A 23,022-nucleotide genomic window follows, 5' to 3' on the forward strand; every position below is an offset into this window, starting at 1 on the left:
TGAGAAGATAAATATATAATATATAAAAAGAGCACAGTGTCATTCACACAAGCACAAAACACCATCATGGTAACACACATGACACTAAAGTAATGCAATAAACATTAACTTAACAACATTAGATGTAACATAACACCCTAATGTACATAACTGATAAGAAAAACTAAGAAGAATCATGGTTATTTCAACAAAATCAAATGTGAAGTGTCACACAGGGAATTCAGTTTTTCACTGTAAATTAAACAATGACTCGTTCTTTTTCACTTCCATTTACCGGTATTTTACTGTAAAATTTAGGTTTACGGTTAGATCTAATACAGTTATTCACCGTATATAAAACGGAAACTTTCTGTTAACCATTAAAGGGATAGTTCGGCCAAAAATGATATTTAACCCATGATTTACTCACCCTCAAGCCGTTCGAGATGCATATGTCAATCATTTTTCTGACGAACACATTTTCAGTTATTTTAGAAAATGATTTAGATCTTTCAGTGGTTATAATGTGAAGCTATGGGGTCCACCTCCTTCAAGTCCCAAAATGTGCATGCATCCTTCACAAAAGTAATCCATCCGGCTCCAGGGGGATAAACGAAGGCCTTCTGAGGGTAATCCGTGCGGTTTTGTCGCGGTTTTGGGACTTGAAGGAGGTGGACCCCATAACTTCACATTATAACCACTGAAAGATCTAAGACATTTTCTAAAATAACTGAAAATGTGTTCGTCTGAAAAAAGATTGACATATGCATCTTGAACGGCTTGAGGGTGAGTAAATCATGGGTTAAATATCATTTTTGGCCGAACTATCCCTTTAACAGTTTAATGAATGCATTTTTACAGTCTTTTACTGTTAAAATCACGCATGAGGTGAACCTTTAATACCCTATAGCAACTTTGGCACAGGTAAATATCACTCAAAGTTTGATCTACACACAGTTTAGATGCATATAAACCCCCCCCCCCCCCCCTTTTTTTTAATTTGCAAGTGGTTTAATTCGACTGGATTATTCAATGCATTGTGATTTAAAATGAATGCATTGAAATTCCCTACAGAAAAATTGATTTTATTTTAATTGTTTGGATTTGATTCGAGTTCAAAATGTAAAATAGATGGATTCCCTTTGCTTCCTTCCAAGCAACCATGATCGATGCAAAAGTTCTTATTACTAACAAATGCTGAAGAAATGCTTTACTGTGTTAAATTAACTCTTTACTGAGTTATAGCATCTATAACAGCTATTAGCCTAGAGGATTCAACTTGATAGGAGGAATCAATCTGCCAGGGCTGTTACGTTCCTTTCCATCAGCACTTGTTTCACTCAATTAATGCAGAATAATGGTTGCTTGAAGCCATTGTTGGACAGGAACAGCAGAGGAAGTCATTTTGTTCACTTCCTTGCAACAGTCCCTGCAAAAAAAGAAAAAAGAAACTGCAATTACAGTGCATTGATTTACATAAAATGAAATGGGTGCTGCTTTCCTCTGTTTCTCCTCTAATGGCTGGTTGCAACGGTTGATAAATGGTCTATTCCCTCACCACAACCCTAACGATCTCATGCATTGATATTTCTCTGCAGCTGAGCTGTTTTTCAGATGCTTTTGTGTGTTTATGTGCAAGTGTGTTTATTGATGTGTCAGCATGTGTTTTTTTGGTACATTAACATATGTTATATGGTTTCCACAGGAGCATATGATCCTGTGCAGGTTTGCAGACCAGACAGCCGTCAGTTTACCTCTGGATCGGCGATTAATCGGTAAGATGTTTGGTTTTTTTAACAGGTGGCTAGGGTTATTGTGAGAGTTTTGCTTTAGGTCTGGAAATTCCTAATAGAGTTCGTCCATATGGCTACAATTTTTAGCTCTGAATCAGCTGCAGTGTTGAGCAGACTTTATGGCATAGTCAAAATTCTGGCTGTGCGTGACTAGTAAAACCCTTGCAGCCATGTAGAACTCCTTGGCAACTGCTTAGTAACTAATTAACATTAATTAATTGCAGCATGGTTAATTGATTTCCACTTCTATTGGGCATTTAAGAAACTTGTTAATGGTTTTATGGACCGTAAGCAGTTGTTGGGTTAGCAATTTTAAGAAGGCTTTCAGTCTAGTATAAATGGAGAATCTTTAACATTGTAATGTGGTAAAACAAAAAATGTGTCTGAGATCGCCCCTTGTACCCTTAAATAGGGCACTATTTTACCAGTGTACACTCAACAGGTAGTGAATACCCATAATGCACTGTGAGAGTTGCGCACTGAATGAATTACAAATTCTGACCAGAAGATGGCGCCTCCATCCATTTTCCAAACCGCTGATGTCCAATGTGGGTACAGCGTAATATCATGCAGCTATAAATTCCTTTTTAATTGATTATTCAATTGATTAATTAAGGTTTCTACATAGTTTCCATGACAAATTTCAAGATGAATCTTTACATTCATACTACTGGAGCTGCCTAAGTTTGCTAAGTTGATGATTATTAAAGACAAGCAAAAGCGGCAGCCCTTCAGGCGCACTCAGTGTCTGAATTCACTCACTCGTTTTCATTCACTCCTTCGAGTGAACTATATTAGTGGACTAATGTAGGGAATAGTGAAGAGAGGGCGATTTCGGACACAGACAAGAGCTCCCCGCTCTGTCAAACTTCTCGCTACACACTTGCAGCCCCGCAGTCTCATCCCACTCTCACATAAATCTGACGCTGCTGTCATCTTTCCTTCCACTGCCCATCTTTTCTAGCTGGCGAGATGACAGCCTCTCAGCCTCTTTACAAAACACATGCTAACCAGCGCTGTTGCCTGTGCCGTGCCAGTCAAACCCCACACTTCACAAAGACTTTCAAAGGCAGATATCTTTGAGTTTAGATGAGCTGTTAATTACAGTTTGATAAGATGATAAAGTTTGTTTAAAGTCTTACTGTTTTATCCGTCAGATTACAGAGAGCTTCTTTAAAGAAATGGAATTTCAAATGACTTTAATAACAGACACTTTAGAAAAAGTATCAAAATGACTTCATGAAATTTGAAAGATTGACGCTGTTCTTTTGAATTTTCTATTCATCAAAGAATTTTTAAAAATGTATCATGGTTTCCACAAAAATATGAAGCAGCATGACTGATTTCAACATTAAGAAATGTTTCTTGAGCATCAAAAGTAAATTATATTTAAATAGAAAAAGTTATTTTCAACTTTAATAATACTTATATGCAGCCTTGCTGAACATTTGAATTTTTTTTATATAACATTTTTAAAAATCTTACCAACCTCAAACTTTTAAACACACTGTAAAACCTATAACAGTCAATTATATTAAAGTAAATTAGTTCATTTCATTTAAATATTACTAGTTCATTGCACTTAATAGAACAAGTGATGTGAACTCAATATTCATTTAATTATAGTTAAGTTAATCGAGGGGAGTTTAATTGTATTTTAGTAAATATTCTTTTAATGAATTCAAATGAAATGAGTTCACAGTACTCAAAATTAATAGTTTCTAAACTTAAATGAATTGAGGCAGCATTTTTGATAATTTCACAAAACTTTCATGGCCCCCAGAATATTTTATTGTATGAATATATGAACAAACAACACACCAAAAGAAAGAACAGAGCCTCAGCTTTTATTACAAAGGGAAAAAAAGCTGTTTTTTATAGCTGTATTCTGTCAATGCCGGGAAAATGTTAATTAACAACAATGTAATATCCGAGTAATGTTTTCTGCATAGATTTCTGGCCTGCTCTTAATACACGTAACTCATTTCATTATTGGTTTCATTTCCAAATGTTTTCTCCCTCGATCACCAGGGAAGCGCTGTATGGGACTAGTGGACTTGGACCGCAGTTGGGCCGCCGAGACTCATGGGTATTCTGTGAGAGTGATGACCATGGTCCCTGAGGGCTGCTCGCCTAAGAACAATATGCTTGTGGGCTTTCCTACAACACAACACTGACTCACTGAGAAATACCCACATCAAGACAACATTCAGGACTACAAAAATATTGTTTCATTTATTCCATGGGATGTTTGATTTTAGGCAATTTATAATGTTTCATTTAGAGGGATAGTTCCATCAAAAATAATTGAATCACCTTCAAGTCATTCCAACCTCGTATTATGTTTTTCATTCCTCTATGAAACACAAAAAGGCAATGTTAGGCATGTCTGAGTCAATCTTTTACATAACATGAAAGTAAATTGTGTGAATACTGACAAAAAAGCACCATAAAACTATTGTAAAATCCATTGGATTAGTGTTCTACTGTACATTCCAAATGTCTTCTGGAGACATACAATAGCTTTGTATGAGGTACAGAATCTAAATTAAAATGTTTTTATGGTGCATTTTTATGCTTTGTTTGTAGGCCATCCCCATTACTTTTATGCAGAACAGAAGCTTTGACATTTTGACATCTCGTTTTATGTAACGCAGAAGAAAATAATACTGGTTTTGAATGACATCAAGATTTTCAATTTTGGATGAACTATTCCTTTAATTGTTTTCCTTTGATCTAAAAGCATGCTACTTATTTACACACACACTTGAATCATGGTTTGAGCTAATTGTGCAATTAGTATGTTTGATTTTTAATTGCTGATTTTAAGCTTAGCTTTTAAACTTGGCTTCATCTAAACTATTCGATATTTTTATTTCAGTAATATCTTTCAGATCAGTCTGAGGTTTGTGTGTAAGTAGAGACGCAAACCAGCACGCCCCTCAATAAATTTAACTTGACTTCAAATGTCGTTTGCAAATCAGTCACATTGAATTGTATAAAACCACCTTGCACCCCCTCCTCCACCATTATCGCATATTACGCACAAAACAGAGTCCGGTCTTCCCAAGTTATTAATGTAAAATTATTCATTGTAATTTGCACTTCTTCCTCGCAAGAACATCGAGACATCGCTCTTGAGCTTTTGTCTCAAAGTGTTTGATTAGAAGTATTGAAAGTAAACACGAGGAGGAATTGATCACGATTCCCATGTGACTCGGGTCAGGAGAATTGGAGGGGTTAATATTTATGAAATGGTGCATGCATGGATTAATCTGACCACGGTTATGAATATTTGATTAGGCCACGGCTCACACAAATGTCAAAGTCTACAGCGTATGCTGATATATGAACTATTTCCCCGTTTTACTTTGCTGTGTTTGCACCCATACTGTCATCAAACACGCCTCTGGTTTGCTCGCTACAGAAGAGCCGTGGACTGTCACATTTGTGATGTAGAGATGAGATATGTTCCTCCGCCAAGAGGAAGTGCACAACCTTAAGCTTTGAGGAGCCGAGCTAGCGAAACTCATCTGAATTCTGCAAGCGGAGCCAATCTTTCTGAGTGTGAAAGACTGGAGACGGGGGCACCTTCCAAAGACCTGGAATCATTTCAATGGGAAACGCTTCTTCTTTCCCCAAGGATTGGCTCTGGTCCCTGACTAAATGTACATGAAAAACAAATACATAATAGGATAGGTTGAAAATAAAATGAGTCTAGATATAACTGCATTACTGTAATGTTGACAAAAATATTGAAAGATTGATTGTCTTTTTTCCTTGTTTTTTCCCCCACAGAACTACATGTTTGCAGAATATAAAATATGATGCAATATGCCAAAATCTGACAGTGCCACATGCACAATGCTAAAAAACATTCTGCATAAAGTCAATACTGAAGGCAGAAGTGTAGGTGTTTTTTTTTACTGAAAACATGTTGAAAATGCTCTGTAAATCTTTTTATCAACACAATCTTTTGCTATATATACACAGAAAAAAAGATGGGGATGATACCCTTAAAAGAACATTTGTACCTTTTTTTAACTCCTAAAAGTTGCACATTAGTATCTTAGAGTACAAATACATACCTTAAAGTACTACTATGAACATTTTTGTGGGAAAAAAGGTACAAAGATGTCCTTTTGAGGGTACCGTCCCAGTGACAAACTGTTGTACTCACAATATTACATCTTTTCTGTGTGGAGGCCTTTATGAAAGAACATAAGATAATAAATTGAACTACTCACTCACTTTTTGAAATAATACATCAGTAGGTTATGCAAATTCGATCTGACCAAATCCAGTTAATTGGGTTTTAGGGTATTTTCTGTGTGGATCACTTAACATTAGGATGTAAAAATGGTCGTCCTCGGTGTGCAAATTAGATTATCAGTGGTTAACTTCCAATATCCATATTTTATGGTAGTTATTAAAATAAATATTCAATGTAGTAACAGAAGTCACTGTTCTGTATAGAGCTGAGTTCATAGAATTGATGTCGGTGGGAAAGCACAATGGCCAGTTGTGCTGCTGCTTTGCTGAAGAACTACTTGTGCGAGCAGTACGAAGCGGTACGCAACTCTTCCCATACCATTTGTGCAATAGAAGTGAATTATAGAGTGCATTAGTTACCATCCACTTTTTCATCGGTGTTGGTTCCGTTAATTCTTCCCATAGCGAGTCTTCGTAGCCTACCAAGCAGTTATGAGGTGAATCACAAAATCTGATTTGAAGAAAAAAAGTATTTGAAAATTGGACAAAAATGCAAAGATACAAGACTGTGTACTTAACAGCTTTGATGAGGGAAAAAACTACAATCCCATGAGCCTTGTGAATGAAAATCATATTGAAAAATGGAGAAATTAAAAACTGTAAAAATATATTTTAAGTTTATTGCTACAGGTGTATAAATGCAATGTTCTGTCATGAAACGTTAGATGACGTAGGTTGATGGTCCTTAATTCAATCTGCTTGCATTCACATCATTCTCTATAGGGAACAGCTGATTGGTTGGTTGCTGCTCTATCATTAGCCAATGAGCTCGCTGCTCAACCTTCAAATACTTGGTCAGTGTTTGCTGTAGCAGTTTTCAGTGCACTTTCAGAAACTCCACCTTCCCCCCAGCTCAACCTGTATAGATCTGCTACGGGTAATTCATGTATGCTATTGTACAGCAGCAGCATGTCTTGCTCACAGCAGTGTGTTGTGTATTTATTGACAGTAGAAAGTCCTGAACTTGCTCTGCATCAGAAACAGCCATAACCAACAGCAGCAGCAGCGTAGCAGATCTATTTCGCCAAGACCAAATGTCCACATTGTCAAATCCATGACCATGCCAAAGAGATGTCATGACCAATAAATATATATATATTTTTCACAAATCTGTCTAAATCTGTGTTAGTGAGCACTTCTCATTTGCCGAGATAATCCATCCACCTCACAGGTGATGCATATCAAGATGCTGATTGGACAGCATGATTATTGCACAGGTGTGCCTTAGGCTGGCCACAATAAAAGGCCACTCATTGCGGACAATACGAGGGGTGGAGTTGAAATGGGGGCCCATCAGAATATCATAGAAACTTGGGGGTGAGCCACTCAAAACCTCATGGCAAGCGTATAGCAATGTGCTGAAAACCCACTCAACACCTTAGCAATCTTATGGCGATGCCCTTGCAAACACCCTAGCAAGAATTTTGTGTTTTTGTTTAACAAAAAGTCACTTTTCACATGCTTTCCTAAAATGCTAATCAAAGTCTGCTTATGTAGTGTAACGAATGGTCTTAATCAAAATGACCTAGACATCAGAAAAACCTTCCCCCTCTCCCCTGTTGTCATCGGCCTTAAAACCAGTTCTCTTCAAAGGCTGTTATCACCTCGGCTCCACTGAACGATCTCAGCAAGAGACTGTGTTTTCAAGCCTCAAAGACAGAACAGGAGACACTAGCTGTTTGGTTAAAGACTATAAAGACGAACTCCAATAACACAAAGGACATTTACTCCATTCTTATCCACAAACTTTTCCCAAATGTTTATGGTATTTCTCCTGTGTTTTATGCATGTCCCTATGTTTTATTAGCCTAGTTATGATTCTTTAGTTATGTTAGAGTAACTTCCAATGTTGATATCCAAAGATGATGTATCACTGCTTTAATGTCTTCAAATCCCCTCTTTCTTAGTATCAAAATAATCCCCTTCTGATTTTATAATCAATGGTGTACAACATGTTTTGATCAATTGCATCATAAATATTTGTACCATACTTTTGTGTAAAGACTGCACAAATTCTCCATGCCAGCATGAACATGCAAATGGAGATAAGATGGAACAAAGACTTTCTCCAGGTCATCTTAGATTGGTCACCTCAACAAATGGGTGTGAAATGATAGGACCTTTGGTATCTGATTAGGTCAGATATTTGCTCAATCTCTTTGAGACAACATTCTCCTGTCTTCTTCCGGCAACTTCATCAAGTTAACTTCTTTGGATTCAACGTGGACCACCCCAAGAACCCAAACGCACTCCTGACAAAATCATCAAGAATCTCCTGCATCTGGACTTGTTCAGCAACTAAAGTCAATGCAAGTACCTGTTCGCAGCCTTTAGATGCGTTTCTAAGTTATTGTGCCCCCCCCCTGATTCTCTGATGTTTCTCGTAGGTTGTGGTTAACTGATTGTAATCTTGCCATTCTCTTTTCTTCTCTCTCTCTCTTTCTTCACTTTTCTTTACTTTCTTGATTTTGTATACAATCTTTGCTTAGTTTAGTTGTGTGTGTAGCCTCCTCTAGTTTCATTTATTAAACCATTATATCGACACTTTATTGTCTCTGTGTTTGCCACATATCGAAGTCACTTAAACATCTTGATCTAGCGATACCTATGCTATTACCCTGCTAGAACTTTATTTACTTTAGTTGTAAAAGGTTATCCTTTCTTGGCCAGGAAGATAATATATTTCCTAGAATTAATAATTGATTATGCTTTCTGTTCATTGGATGAACTGATTAAATAATTGTACTATTAATTCTGCTACAGTCAATTCTAAAAATAACTAAAATATGTATGATTAATTATAATCCGTTAAAATTAATTATAAATATAAATATATATTTTAAACTGTAGCTCGTTACAGTAGCCAAACACACAAGAGTTAGAAAAGATGCATCAAGGGTGCTGAAAGTGCTTCTCAGATGACAAGTACAGACTGTGCTATTGCTTCCTTCACAGTATCTCCTGTTTCCTCCTCACCTCGCATACAGGAAAGTCAGTTCCTTTGGAAATATCAGAAGCGCAATGTGCAATTTCACCTATTGCAGGCCGCAAAATTCATGAGCAAATCAAGCCGCAATCCGCCTTAAATTCATCTGTGACAAAACCTAATCAGAAAGCGCGACAGTCTCTCCAGTTCTGAAGAGGTTGAAAATGAGTTTTTCTCCAGTGTCACCATTCATAGAGGCTGTGGACGTATCTCCATGAATTTAGAGTGACCTTAACATATCTTTGAAATGCCACTGTGTAGTTCATGCTCAACTGGACTGAAAATACACATGAAGCATGTTTCTCTTTGACACTATAACAGTTATAACACTTATAAAGTTGCCAAATTTGAACAAATTAACTTAAAAGAAAGCTGTAACATATTGTAATTATACTGTACATTTACACCACAGCTGAATTTAGGCCAAATATCCCTCCTACCTCATGAGAGAAAAAAGATCACATAAATCTATATCTGGACCTCTTTCATATGTGGAAATAAATATGACACATAACAGTATCAAAATCTTGGCAGTGTAGAACATTCAGGTAAGAATTCATATAAATACGTCCTAAAATGTCATAATCATGTTCTTGCTTTACAGCGAAGATGGTAAAAATGGCCAATGCTGTGATAAGGTTTTAGAGCTCAGTAATATAAGGTGCACCTTTATATTTACTATTATATATATATTGTAAATCCTCTGAGATTTTGGTCCATATTGACATGATATCATCGGCATGATTTGTCGGCTGCACATCTATGATGTGAATCTCCCGTTCCTCCACTTTGAGATCCGGTGACTGTGAGGAGGCTGTTTGAGTTTAGTGAACTCATTGTCATGTTTGAGATGATTTGAGCTTTGTGACAGCGTATTATCCTGCTGAAAGTAGCCATCAGAAGATGATACACTGTGATCATAAAGGGATGGACATGGTCAGCAACAATACTTAGGTAGGCTGTGGTGTTTAAACAATGCTCAATTGGTACTAAGAGGCCCAAAGTGTGCCGAGAAAATCTCCTCCACACCATTACACCAGCAGAAGCCTGAATCGATGATACAGGAATGGATCCATGCTTTCATGTTGTTCACGTCAAATACTGACCTGACCATCTGAATGTCAGAAATCAGAACATTCTGCAGAACTCGGGTGTAATGAGTGTGTTTGAGTTACTGTTGCTCTCAGCTCAATCCAGTCTGGTCATTCTCCTCTGATCTCTGGCATCAGCAAGGCATTTTCGGCCACTGAACTGCAGCTCACTGGATATTTTCTGTGTAAACCCTAGAGTTACTAAAATACTCAGACCCGGCACGAAAAAAAATAAAAATGTCATGTTCAAATTCACTTAAATCACCTTTCTTCCCCGTTCTGATGCTCAGTTTGAACTTCAGCAGATCTTCTTGACCATGTCTACATGCCTAAATGCATTGAGTTTCTGCCACACTGTAAAACCTGATGAGTTAGTTCAACTCAAACCGTTTGAGGAAACCGATTGCCTTAAATCATTTAAGTTTATTAACTCTAACAATTTAAGCATAAAAAAATATTTGATTTGTGTCCAAGTAACTCAATAACTTATTGTTAAGTTAACTTGGGTAAATCAAGTTAATAGTACTAAGTCCATTCAATTAATATAACTCAAATCTATGAAGTACACTGTAAACCTGAATAAGTTGGCAGAACTCAAAACATTTAAGGAAATCAATTGCAATCAAAGTTTAAGTAAGCAGAACTAGCAGATTTTTATTTTGCACTTAAACAGTTCAAGTTAAGAACAATTAAAATGTATGAGTACATTAATTCATACAATTAACTTAAAACTTTCATGCAATCTCAATGTGAACACTTTTATTAGTATAAACTTAGTTAGCTTTTAAAAGCTAATATGCTAACATATTAATTTGCTAACATATTAGCAATAGTATGTTATACAGAAGCACTTGCTGTATGAGCGCAACAATATAAAGGGATTATTTGCTCTCAAATCAAGCTGCATGCACCACTTGTCATCATGATGGTAACTATCAAGCCAACATTAACAGAAATTCTTCTAAATTAGCATAACAAAACATTATCTCCACTATCCAAATCTCACACTTAACATTAATCTTGCACAAAAAAAAAAACATTATGTTACACTTAATTTTAGCATTTACTCTCCCTTTCGAGTGCCATCGGCAAAGCATGCTGGTAAATAGACATCCCAGCCGTTTCAGTTAAATTTAAGTTTGTCTAAATTAAAATAAATAATTTCATAAAACTCAAAACAATGAAACAGTTCAGTTTACTTAAAATATATCAGTTATGTGAACTTGCAAGAAAAAGAAAGTGCTAAATACTCATAAAAGTAAATTTGACTGAACTAATTAGTTTAATTTAAGTTTGTCCTACTCAAACCAATTAATTATTTTGAGCGTTATCACATGCATGTGATTGGCTGATTAGATATTTGCATTAATGAGCAGTTGAACAGGTATACCTAATGAAGTGGCCGGTGAGTGTATGCATGCATGTTTCACAAAATAGTATTTAAGCAGAACATTGGGCTCTTTGGCTTGCAGTATAAAAGTATCCCAACAAGCCGTGCACAGTAACACTTTTGAGTGTGACTTTTCCAATACCTCACTATACTCGACTGCAACATGAGCTGTGTCCTTGTTATTTTTCTCTGGGATATAGCACTTTAGTTAAAGAGTAGAGCATGATTATGGCACTGAATATGACTGATTTGAGATGAGACCAGATATAGATGCCATCTGGCATACTTGCATTTCTAAGCGTTAACCCAATGGAAATAGAGACGAAACATAAACACCCTTATTTCACATGCCCTCTGCCCAACGCTATGGGGAAACTAAAAATGAGACGTAACCCTGCACACGACTCCTTGAGACCTGAAACTCAAGTGATGACTTGGAACCATAAATCTTCCTTCCAGCAGTTTTACATGACAAAATCAGGTGCCCTCCTGTCTGCAAAAACCTTTCCCAGTGATTTCTTATCATATACAGTATATACTGTAATATGAATATTTATATGTGTGTGTATATATATTTACACGTGTGTATGTGTGAATATTGTCTATATGCATATACATGGCCCTATATAGGCTATAACCTCATACTGTTCATAAACACTATGTTTACATATAGCCTAATGAATGTGCTTGTAATTTTTATTTTATAAAAATTTATAGTAGAATAAGCGTTCCCGTCTCTCCTTATTGGGCTCAGTGCTCATTCAGTGTGTGTGTGTGTGTGTGTGTTGAGAGAGAGAGAGAGAGAGAGAGAGAGAGAGAGAGAGAGAGAGAGAGAGAGAGAGAGAGAGAGAGAGAGAGAGAGAGAGAGAGAGAGAGAGAGAGAGAGAGAGAGAGAGAGAGAGCTGAGCGCACCGACTCTGCGCTCCAGTCCACGGTTCTCCACCGGAGGAGCGGAGCGCAGACAGAGACTCTGCCGGTATCTCGTGCATGAACAGCAGTCAACGCCTTCTGCTCGACCCGCTTCGTAGCTTTGAAAACTGACGGATCTAAACATCACCATCATTCCCATTTAAACACCAGAAACCAGCGGCGTCGTTTGGATATACGCACCGTACACGCAAGGAGATGTGGATCATAAAGTTCATGCTGATTTGGACCTGCTGGTTCGGAGTGAGCGCGGACTTCGACGGCAGGTGAGACGGCAATTAAACGTCTAGACGATTGTATCAATGTGATGTTAAGAGTTTTAAGAGAGCAGAGAGTTTGTTTTAAGAGTCATTTTATGATTCTGGCTGTTTTTAAAAGATGACTTTAAAGTAAACTGCTTTAAGATTTTATACATTCAATGTCTTTTAAGTATTAATAAATTGCATCTCAGGCAAAATGTAATATAGGCTATTAATAAATATATGCTGGGCTATAGATATGCCTTTAAAAGTAACAGAGTTGACAATTTTAAAGTTCATTTAGGCATAATTAGGTTTGTGGTCAAGGTCAAAACACTAATGTGTTTATTAAAATGAGAATTTAATGCTGATAATTCTTCAAACATCCAGTTTTGAATAAGTCATTGTATTATGTAAAGAAATCGTGGAAACAGGGCTTTTTAAGATCATCCCCTAAGCCTCACAAAAGAATGAGATAAAAACCATGAAACACTTATGCTTAAGGAGTCAACATCCTGAAAGTATAATGATACCATTATGACAGTGTTATTTTTTATTTTTTACTAGAAGAATTTTAGAAATGTTTTATGTTTTTGAGGAAGTTGCTGGTAACAGGGTTGACTAATAACAAAACCTAAATTAGTAAAAAAAAAAAGTAATTCTTAAAGTCAATGTTTATGTTAACGATTAGAAGTCATGAAACGAGCCATAAATACGCTTCTGGTCGGTTCGATTTAGGACGGGCTTAAAGTTTGTGTTGTGTTACTGTGTTGTCAATCAGCACGGTGAACTTGTGAACTTGCATCAGTCTAAAGCTGCTCTTAAAGATCTCACAAATGCAAAACACTAGCATTCATTCTTTAACTTATCAGTATGTGTTGAATACTGTATGTAATGGCAGTTAAAAAAAAAAAAAAAAAAAACGTGTTTAAGAAGCATTTATTCTCCCTTTTAGACAGTCAGCGCACATGCTCCCGGTTGTTTCGTGCCCAAACATGTAATGTGAAATATGTGGTGAACAGAAACGTGCCAAAGATTCAAATCTTCTTAAAGCTTCATTGAGATTAAAGGGGATTGAATGTCCATGCTTGAAATTAACTATGTGCTTTAGTAGAAGTAGCTCAGTATACCTTAGGGCAAGGTTTCCCTGTCCGTTCCTACAGGCCCCCCTGAACTGTCTGCACATTTTAGGGGTCTCACTAATCTGACACAGTGTTGTTCATGAATCCCTCTGCTAGTAAGACTGATCGTTGAATAATGTGCTAAATAAGAGAGATATCCAAAAGGTGCAATCTGAGAGACTTTCAAGATTGAATGGCTCTAGGGGTTCATTGATCTCTCCTGTGACTTGGAGAAACTTTTAAAACAGTGCTTATGACTCATCCTTATTGAGCATGCATTGCTGAATCACATCATTTATTATGGAATGCTCAGTTACCTCATTCAAGTATGCATTGTTCATTAGGCCTACTCATTAAATATGAAAGTTAAATACTTTATGAATTTAATTATGTATATACATTTAACAATTAAATGCATATGCATTATTTAAAAGTCAACAAATTCAAAACTGAGCCTATATATTTACTTTCCTAATGCACATCCATGGTCCTGTTACAGTATATGTACAGATCTTTTTTAAAGATTATTTATCTTGCTCTGCACTGATTCCTTCCCTACAATATGAACTTGTTCCTTCTGTGGAACACAAATTAACATATAAATATATATATATATATATATATATATATATATATATATATATATATATATATATATATATATATATATATATATATATATATATATATACAGTATATAAAATGAAAATCAATGGAGTCCATTGTTGTTATGGACTCCATTCATTTTCATTGTATGAGAAAAAATAAAGTACCTTGTCAAAGGAAGGTTTGAAAATGACAGTATAAATGACAACTTTTTCATTTTTGTGAGAACTGCCTTTTCAGTTCATTATGCAAATACATTATGGAAATATAATTGGTTTCAAACTGTGTTTCAATGTAATTTATTAATTTAGTGATTCTTTGTCATTTAACAGCATTGCTTAATTACGTCATATATTAAGTGTGCATTGCCTATTCACGTCATGTATTAAGTGTGCATTGTCTAATTATGTCATGTATTAAGTATTGGTGGCCTAATTACGCCATGTATTAATTATGTATCGTCTAATTACGTTATATATTAAGTATGCACTGCCTAATTACGTCATGTATTAAGTTTGCATTGTCTATTTGCATCATGTATTAAATATGCATTGTGTAATTGTCATGTATTAAGTATGCGTTGCCTACTTAAGTCATGTATTAAGTATGTATTGTCTAATTACGTTATGTATTAAGTATGCATACCCTATTTACGTCATGCATTAAGTATGCATTGTCTAATTATATATTAAGTATGCGTTGGCTACTTAAGTCATGTATTAAGTATGCATCATCTAATTACGTCATGTATTAAGTATGCATCACCTAATTACGTCATGTATTATGTTTGCATCACCTAATTACGTCATGTATTAAGTATGCATCATCTAATTACGTCATGTATTATGTATGCATCGCCTAATTAGTCATGAAGTTTGCATCACCTAATTCCGTCATGTATCAAGTATGCATCGCCTAACGTCATGTATTAAGTATGCATTGTCTAATTATGTCATATATGAAGTATGCATTGGCTACTTAAGTAATGTATTAAGTATGCATCATCTAATTACGTCATGTATTAAGTATGCATCACCTAATAATGTCATATGTTATGTTTGCATCACCTAATTATGTCATGCATTATGTATGCATCGCCTAATTACGTCATGTATGAAGTTTGCATCACCTAATTACGTCATATATTATATATGCATCGCCTAATTACATCATGTATGAAGTTTGCATCACCTAATTACATCATGTATCAAGTATGCATCGTCTAACGTCATGTGTTAAGTTTGCATCGCCTAAATGCATCATGTATCAAGTATGCATCGCCTTATGTCATGTATTAAGTTTGCCTCTCCTAAATACATAACGTATCAAGTGAGCATCGCCTAACGTCATGTATTAAGTATGCATTGCCTAATTACGTAATGTATTACTGTAAGTATGCATCTTCTAATTGTGTCCTGTATTAAGTATACATTGCCTAATTACATCATGTATTAAGCATGCATTGCCAAATTACGTCATGTATTATGTATGCATCGCCTAATTACCGGTAGTTCACTGTTGTGAATGCATCACTTCCCATTCACTGTTACAGTCACTCGGTTCCCACAGGGTGTTCCGCTGAGACACTGGCCACCCAAGTGTGGACTTGTGAATACAACTCCTGCAGTGATCTTTATGGCATCTTCTATCTTCCGCTCTGCTGGGAAGCATTTTGCCCTTTTGGCAAGATGAGCAATAGCTGTCCTTCCAAATGGACTGGAAATTTATTCACTGGCAGAAGCATTTGTTGTGTTAAAATTCAAGCTTGGTTCTTTTGCTTCTTCATTGTCCCCTTATTTATCATTGCCAGTTGCCCAGAGGCAGAGCACAGCTATGATGCGGTTTCACGAACACATCCGTACTCAGTTAGGGGGACATTAATAACGGGTTTTTTGGTACAACATTAGCGGCGCTCTTTAAGAGACATAATGAACAACTAATGTGTCATCTATATTTGTCCAAATGACCTTAGCACACTCATTTAGTCAAGACTCTGTTATTCATTGCATTCTATGCATTCTGACTTCTCTTTGTCATCCCATACATCATGAGCTTAATGTTTGTGTAACTCACAGACACAATATTAATGCTTTTTCTTCAGGGCATGGCTTGTGCTGGCATTTCAGGAGCGGGAGCTGCCCACTGTAATGAACGTGTACATTAACCTGCTGGCGCACATTATTAATTTCAGTCGTGATGGAGTTCGCTTGTCACCAGGGCCATTATTTGCCAATTTGCCCTGCTTACAAACCTGCTTCACTGCCCCGATCTAAATTCATAGAGAGAATATAGTGCATGAGAGCACTGTGAGGGGCCCATTCATTATATCCAGGCCCTTAGCAGGGGCCGTTAAGCTCCTGTCTAATGGCTTGTGCTACACCTGAGGGATGACTCGCCGCTAAACCGCCAACTTGTCATTTGCCGACATGATAACAAGAGTAATCAATTATAGACAGACTCATTAAAGTGTCCAACTTTTTCAACTCTTCCAACATGGGGTTTTGGACTGTTGGTTCCTATGACTCACTGGAGCAGAATGGATATTCCCCGCATCTCTAATTGTTCTAATATATTTTGTCAACAGTGCTTTGTTACGCTCTCACTCAGTCTTGGGGTAAACCCTACAGGCCCATTCAGAAGGGCTTGAATTATGTCCACATGTCCGGTTGACACTCTTTGTGGTCTTTCAATTGATTTCATCATCTGAATTGTCTCAGGGAGCAGAATTTGCCCCCAGGCCTGACTTTGCTATCATCGGAGTCAGCTACCATGGCCAACGAATGTGCATTTGACTGAAAATGCATTGTCACTTGGTCCGTAGTCAAATTATTTTCAATGTTTGGATTTGACCCTCTCCGTCAAGCCGTCTGCTGAAAATAAGACGCACACACGACTTTGAGTGTGCAAAATTACATATGGGGAACAAGATATGCTGTCACATTCTATGGATTTTGTTGTTAAGAATAAAAGAAAAACATCAAATAATAAGTTGAATATATTAAAGGGGACCTATTATGCCCTTTCATTATTTTTCACATGTTTATGTTGCAGCACCTCTCTTCTCAGTCTGTCAGTAACATTCTGTTTAGTTTCTGTCTCTATGAAGCTCCTCCTTCTGATAAGCACAATGTGCTCTGATTGGTCAGCTGGAGCAGTGTGTTGTGATTGGTCAACCGCTTCGAGTGGAAATGTCACGTCACTCACTATAACCACCTAACTCAACCAGGCTTCACACCTTTATTTTTCGTATGCCTTGGGCGGGAAATATTTAAATGAGGAATATTGTGACGTGTTCGTTACCGGAAGAAAACTCAAGACTACAATCGGGGCGTTTTAAAGAGTAAAATACTGTTTATTCCACTTTCCGGAAACACTGTAAGTAATGCAGCTTTGAAATTTGCATTCTTTTTACTGAGCCAAATCTGTGACATTTTGATTCTTAATTGGTCAACCACCTTCTCCCCATGCAAATTCACAGGCCAGAGCTGAAACTTTGGCCTGCATTTCCTCTCGCCCACGTTTGCATGCATATGAATGGAACAAAGTCTAATGTGACTGCACTTGCGATGCTAAAATGCTCTTTTAGCCACTCTTTTTTTTAGGCTAAATCTACTTCTAAATTTCCAACCAGCCAGACTACTGACTAAATAACTGCGCTGACCATTGCAAAACTCATATCTGTTGTCTTTAAATGCTCATAAACATCTCAGAAACTGTGGGAGATTCATAAATCTGTCCCTTTCACCACATGGGGCGTTTATTTCAGACTTGTACCTGCTGCGTCTGATTGCCGCTTAGCTCTGGATGAGATGGACTTTGCTTGACCGGTGTGCCATTCTCCAGAGGCATATATTCTATATGGAGGCTGGCGAATGAAGACAGCTCAACTCGAGCGCATGTTTCAAAGGCGCGTGTCTAATTGTCTGGCAGTCTGTGGAGGTGGTGGAGGAATGTGAAGGGCTGTAATTAAACCCCTTGCACTTGCACCCGAGCCCCGCTGCATGTCATCATTCATATACATGTGCAGACTCACTACGGAGCCGCATGAATTGTGTCAGACCGCTCCAGACAAATAGAAATGCGAATTGCATGAATTTTTCATGACTCAAATGTACCAGTGCACAGAGATAAAGGCATCTACGTCTAATTTTCGTGACCCGGTTGCCTCCTTTTAGCAGCCGGGACAGAATTGCATTATGGAGATATTTGTCGTTTGTGTAATCCGCTAATGCCAGATTGAGCTGGAAATTGAAACTGTGTAATAGCTGCATCTTTAACAAGGTGAGGAAAGACTCTAACTCAGGTGGACGAGGGATTTGTTGTGACAGACTTGTTACCTCAGTGAATGTGGCGCCGGTTTCTCGCTGGGCGACGCTCTCTCTCTTTCTCTCTCTCAGTTTGGTGTCTCTTTGGATCGGGCCCAGAGTTTGCAGATTGCTGACTGGCACGCATTCGCTTGTCTCTGGTGGGGCAAGCACTGCACACGAGGAGATTTGTCTCTCTCTTTTCCCCCCTCCCTCTATTTGTTTCTTTCTTACTTGCTTTCTTTTCTATTAAAGAGGGCATGTTTTGCTTTTTGACATTTTTTTACTTTCTTTAGTGTGTAATGTTGCTGTTTGAGCATGAAAAAGGTCTGCAAAGTACAAATTCACTCTCTATTCTCTATATCAGTAACACTGTTTCTGAACTCCCTGAAATTCCTCCATTGTTGTCTTGAGTTTTCTTCCGGGAACAAACACGACAAATATCCCTCATTTAAATAATTCCTGTCCAAGGCAAACGCAAAAAAATGGGCGAGGCCTGGTTGAGTTAGTTGGTAGTGTGTTAAAAATCACGGTTATGGTAAGTGGCGTGACATTTCCACTCAAAGTGGTTGACCAATCACGGCACACTGGTCCCGCCGACCAATCAGTGCACATTGCTCTTTCGGAAGGAGGAGCTTCATAGAGACAGGAACTAAACAGAGCGTTACTGACAGACTGGGAAGAGAGGTGCTGCAACAATGCGAAATATGTCAAAAATAATGTGTTTTTTGAATAGTCCTTTTCTAGCAGAGCCCAAAACCAAGGCATAAACGTCCTCTTTAAGCACTGCAGTTTATGTGAATAATTAAATTTAAATGCAATTAAAATGACTAAAGATTGGGTATATGGGGTCATTATATATGTACACTACATATGTTCTGCTATGTTTGCAGTCCACATAAATTGACAACAACCATTTGGTTTTCTTACTTTTAAAAGACAAAAGACAATAGAAATATATGTGCAACCCTGGGAGCCATTGCGATATATGATGTATTCTGCACCCAGCATCTTTGCAGTGAGTTAGAAGTGATGTTTTTAATGCATACAGAGGTGATTGTGTTGGAACATGGTGAGTCCGGCCAGTCTCTCTGTGTGTGTGTTTGTGATTAAATGTGTGTTTCAGGTAAGATATAGCAGAGTGACAGGCAGGAGCACGGACTCAATCCTCTTAGCATGCGCTCTGTGTCTTTAGAGCCGTCTCCTTTTCCTTGCCGAGCTGCACACGCAAACATTTTCCCTTCTGCCTGTCACTCTCATTTAGTGCCACATCACACTTTCTGACTGGAGTGACTGGCAGCCATAGTGGCCGCATTAGCATTTTCACTGGCTTCCGATCCAGAGTAAACTGAAGAGGACAGTGAGCGTGCGGCTAAAATTCACAATCATATCCTCCCTCACTTATGCATATTATAACACATGCAACTTTTAGAGATATGTCAACACTCAAAAAAAATAGGAAGGTTGTGCACTTTACATAATATATTTATATTTAGTTTACATATAATAATTGTGTTTGTTGACTTGAAATGTTTTTTTCTATTAAGGTCCACGTAATTATGCCTCAACTTAACAGTACAAAATCCTAATGCGTTGTCTAAACACAAACCATTTATGTTAAGTAAATAATTCTTACATCCAGATGGTGGCAGTATAGTGCGACGCCATCTGCCATTTTGCCCTAACTTAATTTGATTGTGTTCAATCTGCTTATATATGAAAAATTTAAGTTTACTTAATCCGTTTGTGTTGTCATTACTTGAATGATTTGTGTTGCATTAACTGAAACTTGGCAGTGCTTGTTAGTTCCCAGCATGCTTTGCATATGTTTGAATTAAGAGAGAATAAATGTTAAAATGGAGTGTTATTTTATGTTTTTTGAGAAAATGAGAAAAGGGGAAGACTTGATTGTGTGTAATTGTGTTTAATGTTCAATTACATTGGAATTATTAGATCCATTTACAGTAAATTACAGTGGGTTACCATTGTGGAGAAGAGTGGAGCATTTTGTTTGGCTGTGGACTGATTCAGATACTTTCAAATGCTTTGGTTAAAGGAACATGTAAATCTTACCATTTAAGATGCTAATATGTGTTACTGCTAGCTGATAGCTATCTATAGTCTGTCAAATTAATTATGTGTCACTTAAATGAATGGAATATTAAATAAGTTGGATTCACAAATTTTGTTAGTACATATAACTTAACTGACTTTAGTTAGTTAAACAAACGTCTCTTGTTGAGCAAAAATGATTGATAATAGTTGGCTTGAGTCCAAAATATTATTTATCCCTAAAACAACCACATTAAGTTAGATAAACTTAATTATTTGTTTTCAACTTTCATAATTAAATTAAGTGGAACCTGTTGACAAGAAAAAATTAATTAAAGTCAAGGTTTTCTTTTTTTGAGTGAATGTTTTTTATTCTTGTAATGGTATTATCTTTTGTTGCCTAGTAGAATCAAAATGTTTAATGTAAAAAGTAAAAATCTAGCTAAAAATCAGGATTTATTGAAATAAATCAATCATTTGAAATAAATCAATCATTCAAATCAAAACATCAGCAAGGATCCTGGAAAAAGTATCACTGTGTATGTATGTAAGGGTTAAATAAAATAAATCATCTTATTATCATCTTATTATCATCTTCAAATAAAGTAATTCAACAAAATATAGAATGTTTATATGTGATATATGATTAGCTCAGTTTATTTTCTTTCTCGTTTTCTCTTCTCTGTTTAAATACAGCCAGCCGTATTAAGTAGAGGTTTAATTTTAGATTGTGCGCTGTGCTTTCCCTGTATCTATTACCCATGATGATCCATTTACATGACGTCATTTGACCTGTGTTCATTCCCTTTTGCTTATTTTCACAGACCTTAAATGGTTTTACTTCTTCACAAAAACATTTGGAGCTCTGCTGGTGGAAAAAAAAAGAGATTCGTCCTGGCGTGCACTGCCAAGAAACTCTCCGATTCAAAAGCACTTCAGCTGTACCTTTATCTTCCATTTTATGGAAAATCGGTTTTAAACGGCCTTCGCTGTTGTTTCCAAGAATGATGTTTTCCAAAAATCTGTCTTGTTCACTCACATTGTTGGGTCATGTAACATATCTTTTTCTAAGAACACCCTTATTTTTCATAAATTCCCTCTAGCATAAGCACAGACAGACTTCATCTGATCTCTGCGCTGTGTGTGCATCCAGCATCATACGAGAAGATCTGCCTCTGGTGGAGGAGTGATAACTCACAGTGCTCTTATCTGCAGCACCTGTGTCACTGAGTACAACGGAAGCTTTGTGAATATAGATAACACGTCACTGGCTGACTGATGCACTGGATAAGACAACAGTAAAAACTGGAACAATAGAAGTTAACTCATGACTTGCAAATGTGTTTGAATCTTGAATCTACAGATTCATGGGCTTAGATAGACTTAGATAGACAGACAGGCCGACCAATAGATAGATAAAGTAGACAGACAGACAGATAGATAGACAGACAGACAGACAGACAGACAGATAGACAGATAGATAGACAGACAGACAGACAGACAGATAGACAGATAGATAAATGGATAGATAGATAGATAGATAGATAGATAGATAGATAGATAGATAGACAAACAGGCCGACCGATAGATAGATACAGTAGACAGATAGACAGATAGATAAATGGATAGATAGATAGATAGATAGATAGATAGATAGATAGATAGATAGATAGATAGATAGATAGATAGATAGATAGATAGATAGATAGATAGATAGATAGATAGATAGATAGATAGACAGACAAACAGGCCGACCGATAGATAGATACAGTAGACAGATAGACAGATAGATAAATGGATAGATAGATAGATAGATAGATAGATAGATAGATAGATAGATAGATAGATAGATAGATAGATAGATAGATAGATAGATAGATAGATAGATAGATAGATAGACAAACAGGCCGACCGATAGATAGATACAGTAGACAGACAGACAGAAGACAGACAGACAGATAGACAGATAGATAGATAGATAGATAGATAGATAGATAGATAGATAGATAGATAGATAGATAGATAGATAGATAGATAGATAGATAGATAGATAGATAGATAGATAGACAAACAGGCCGACCGATAGATAGATACAGTAGACAGACAGACAGAAGACAGACAGACAGATAGACAGATAGATAGATAGATAGATAGATAGATAGATAGATAGATAGATAGATAGATAGATAGATAGATAGATAGATAGATAGATAGATAGATAGATAGATAGATAGATAGATAGATAGATAGATAGATAGATAG

At 36.7% G+C, this 23,022-nt stretch overlaps 2 protein-coding genes across 6 annotated transcripts in view; both read left to right on the forward strand.

Annotated features, from left to right (window-relative positions):
- The window catches only part of gstcd (glutathione S-transferase, C-terminal domain containing), a 55,613-nt gene extending 50,621 nt beyond the window's left edge, over positions 1-4,992 (forward strand). For both annotated transcript variants that reach the window (XM_079864732.1, XM_079864733.1), the window contains exons 11-12: positions 1,685-1,754; positions 3,804-4,992. In XM_079864732.1, the coding sequence (XP_079720858.1) occupies positions 1,685-1,754; positions 3,804-3,949 (216 nt within the window). In that variant the 3' untranslated portion in view covers positions 3,950-4,992. The remainder of the gene's footprint in view (positions 1-1,684; positions 1,755-3,803) is intronic.
- A 7,392-nt stretch (positions 4,993-12,384) lies between these two features.
- Positions 12,385-23,022, forward strand: part of npnta (nephronectin a) — a 51,481-nt gene continuing 40,843 nt past the window's right edge. For 3 of the 4 annotated variants that reach the window (XM_079864728.1, XM_079864730.1, XM_079864731.1), the window contains exon 1: positions 12,389-12,704. In XM_079864728.1, coding sequence (XP_079720854.1) covers positions 12,637-12,704 — 68 coding nt within the window. In that variant the 5' untranslated portion in view covers positions 12,389-12,636. Of the gene's footprint in view, positions 12,705-23,022 lie in introns of all 4 variants that reach the window. The other variant, XM_079864729.1, reaches the window with a different exon arrangement.

This window comes from Squalius cephalus, assembly GCF_949319135.1.
Source record: "Squalius cephalus genome assembly, chromosome: 2".
NCBI lineage: Eukaryota > Metazoa > Chordata > Actinopteri > Cypriniformes > Leuciscidae > Squalius > Squalius cephalus.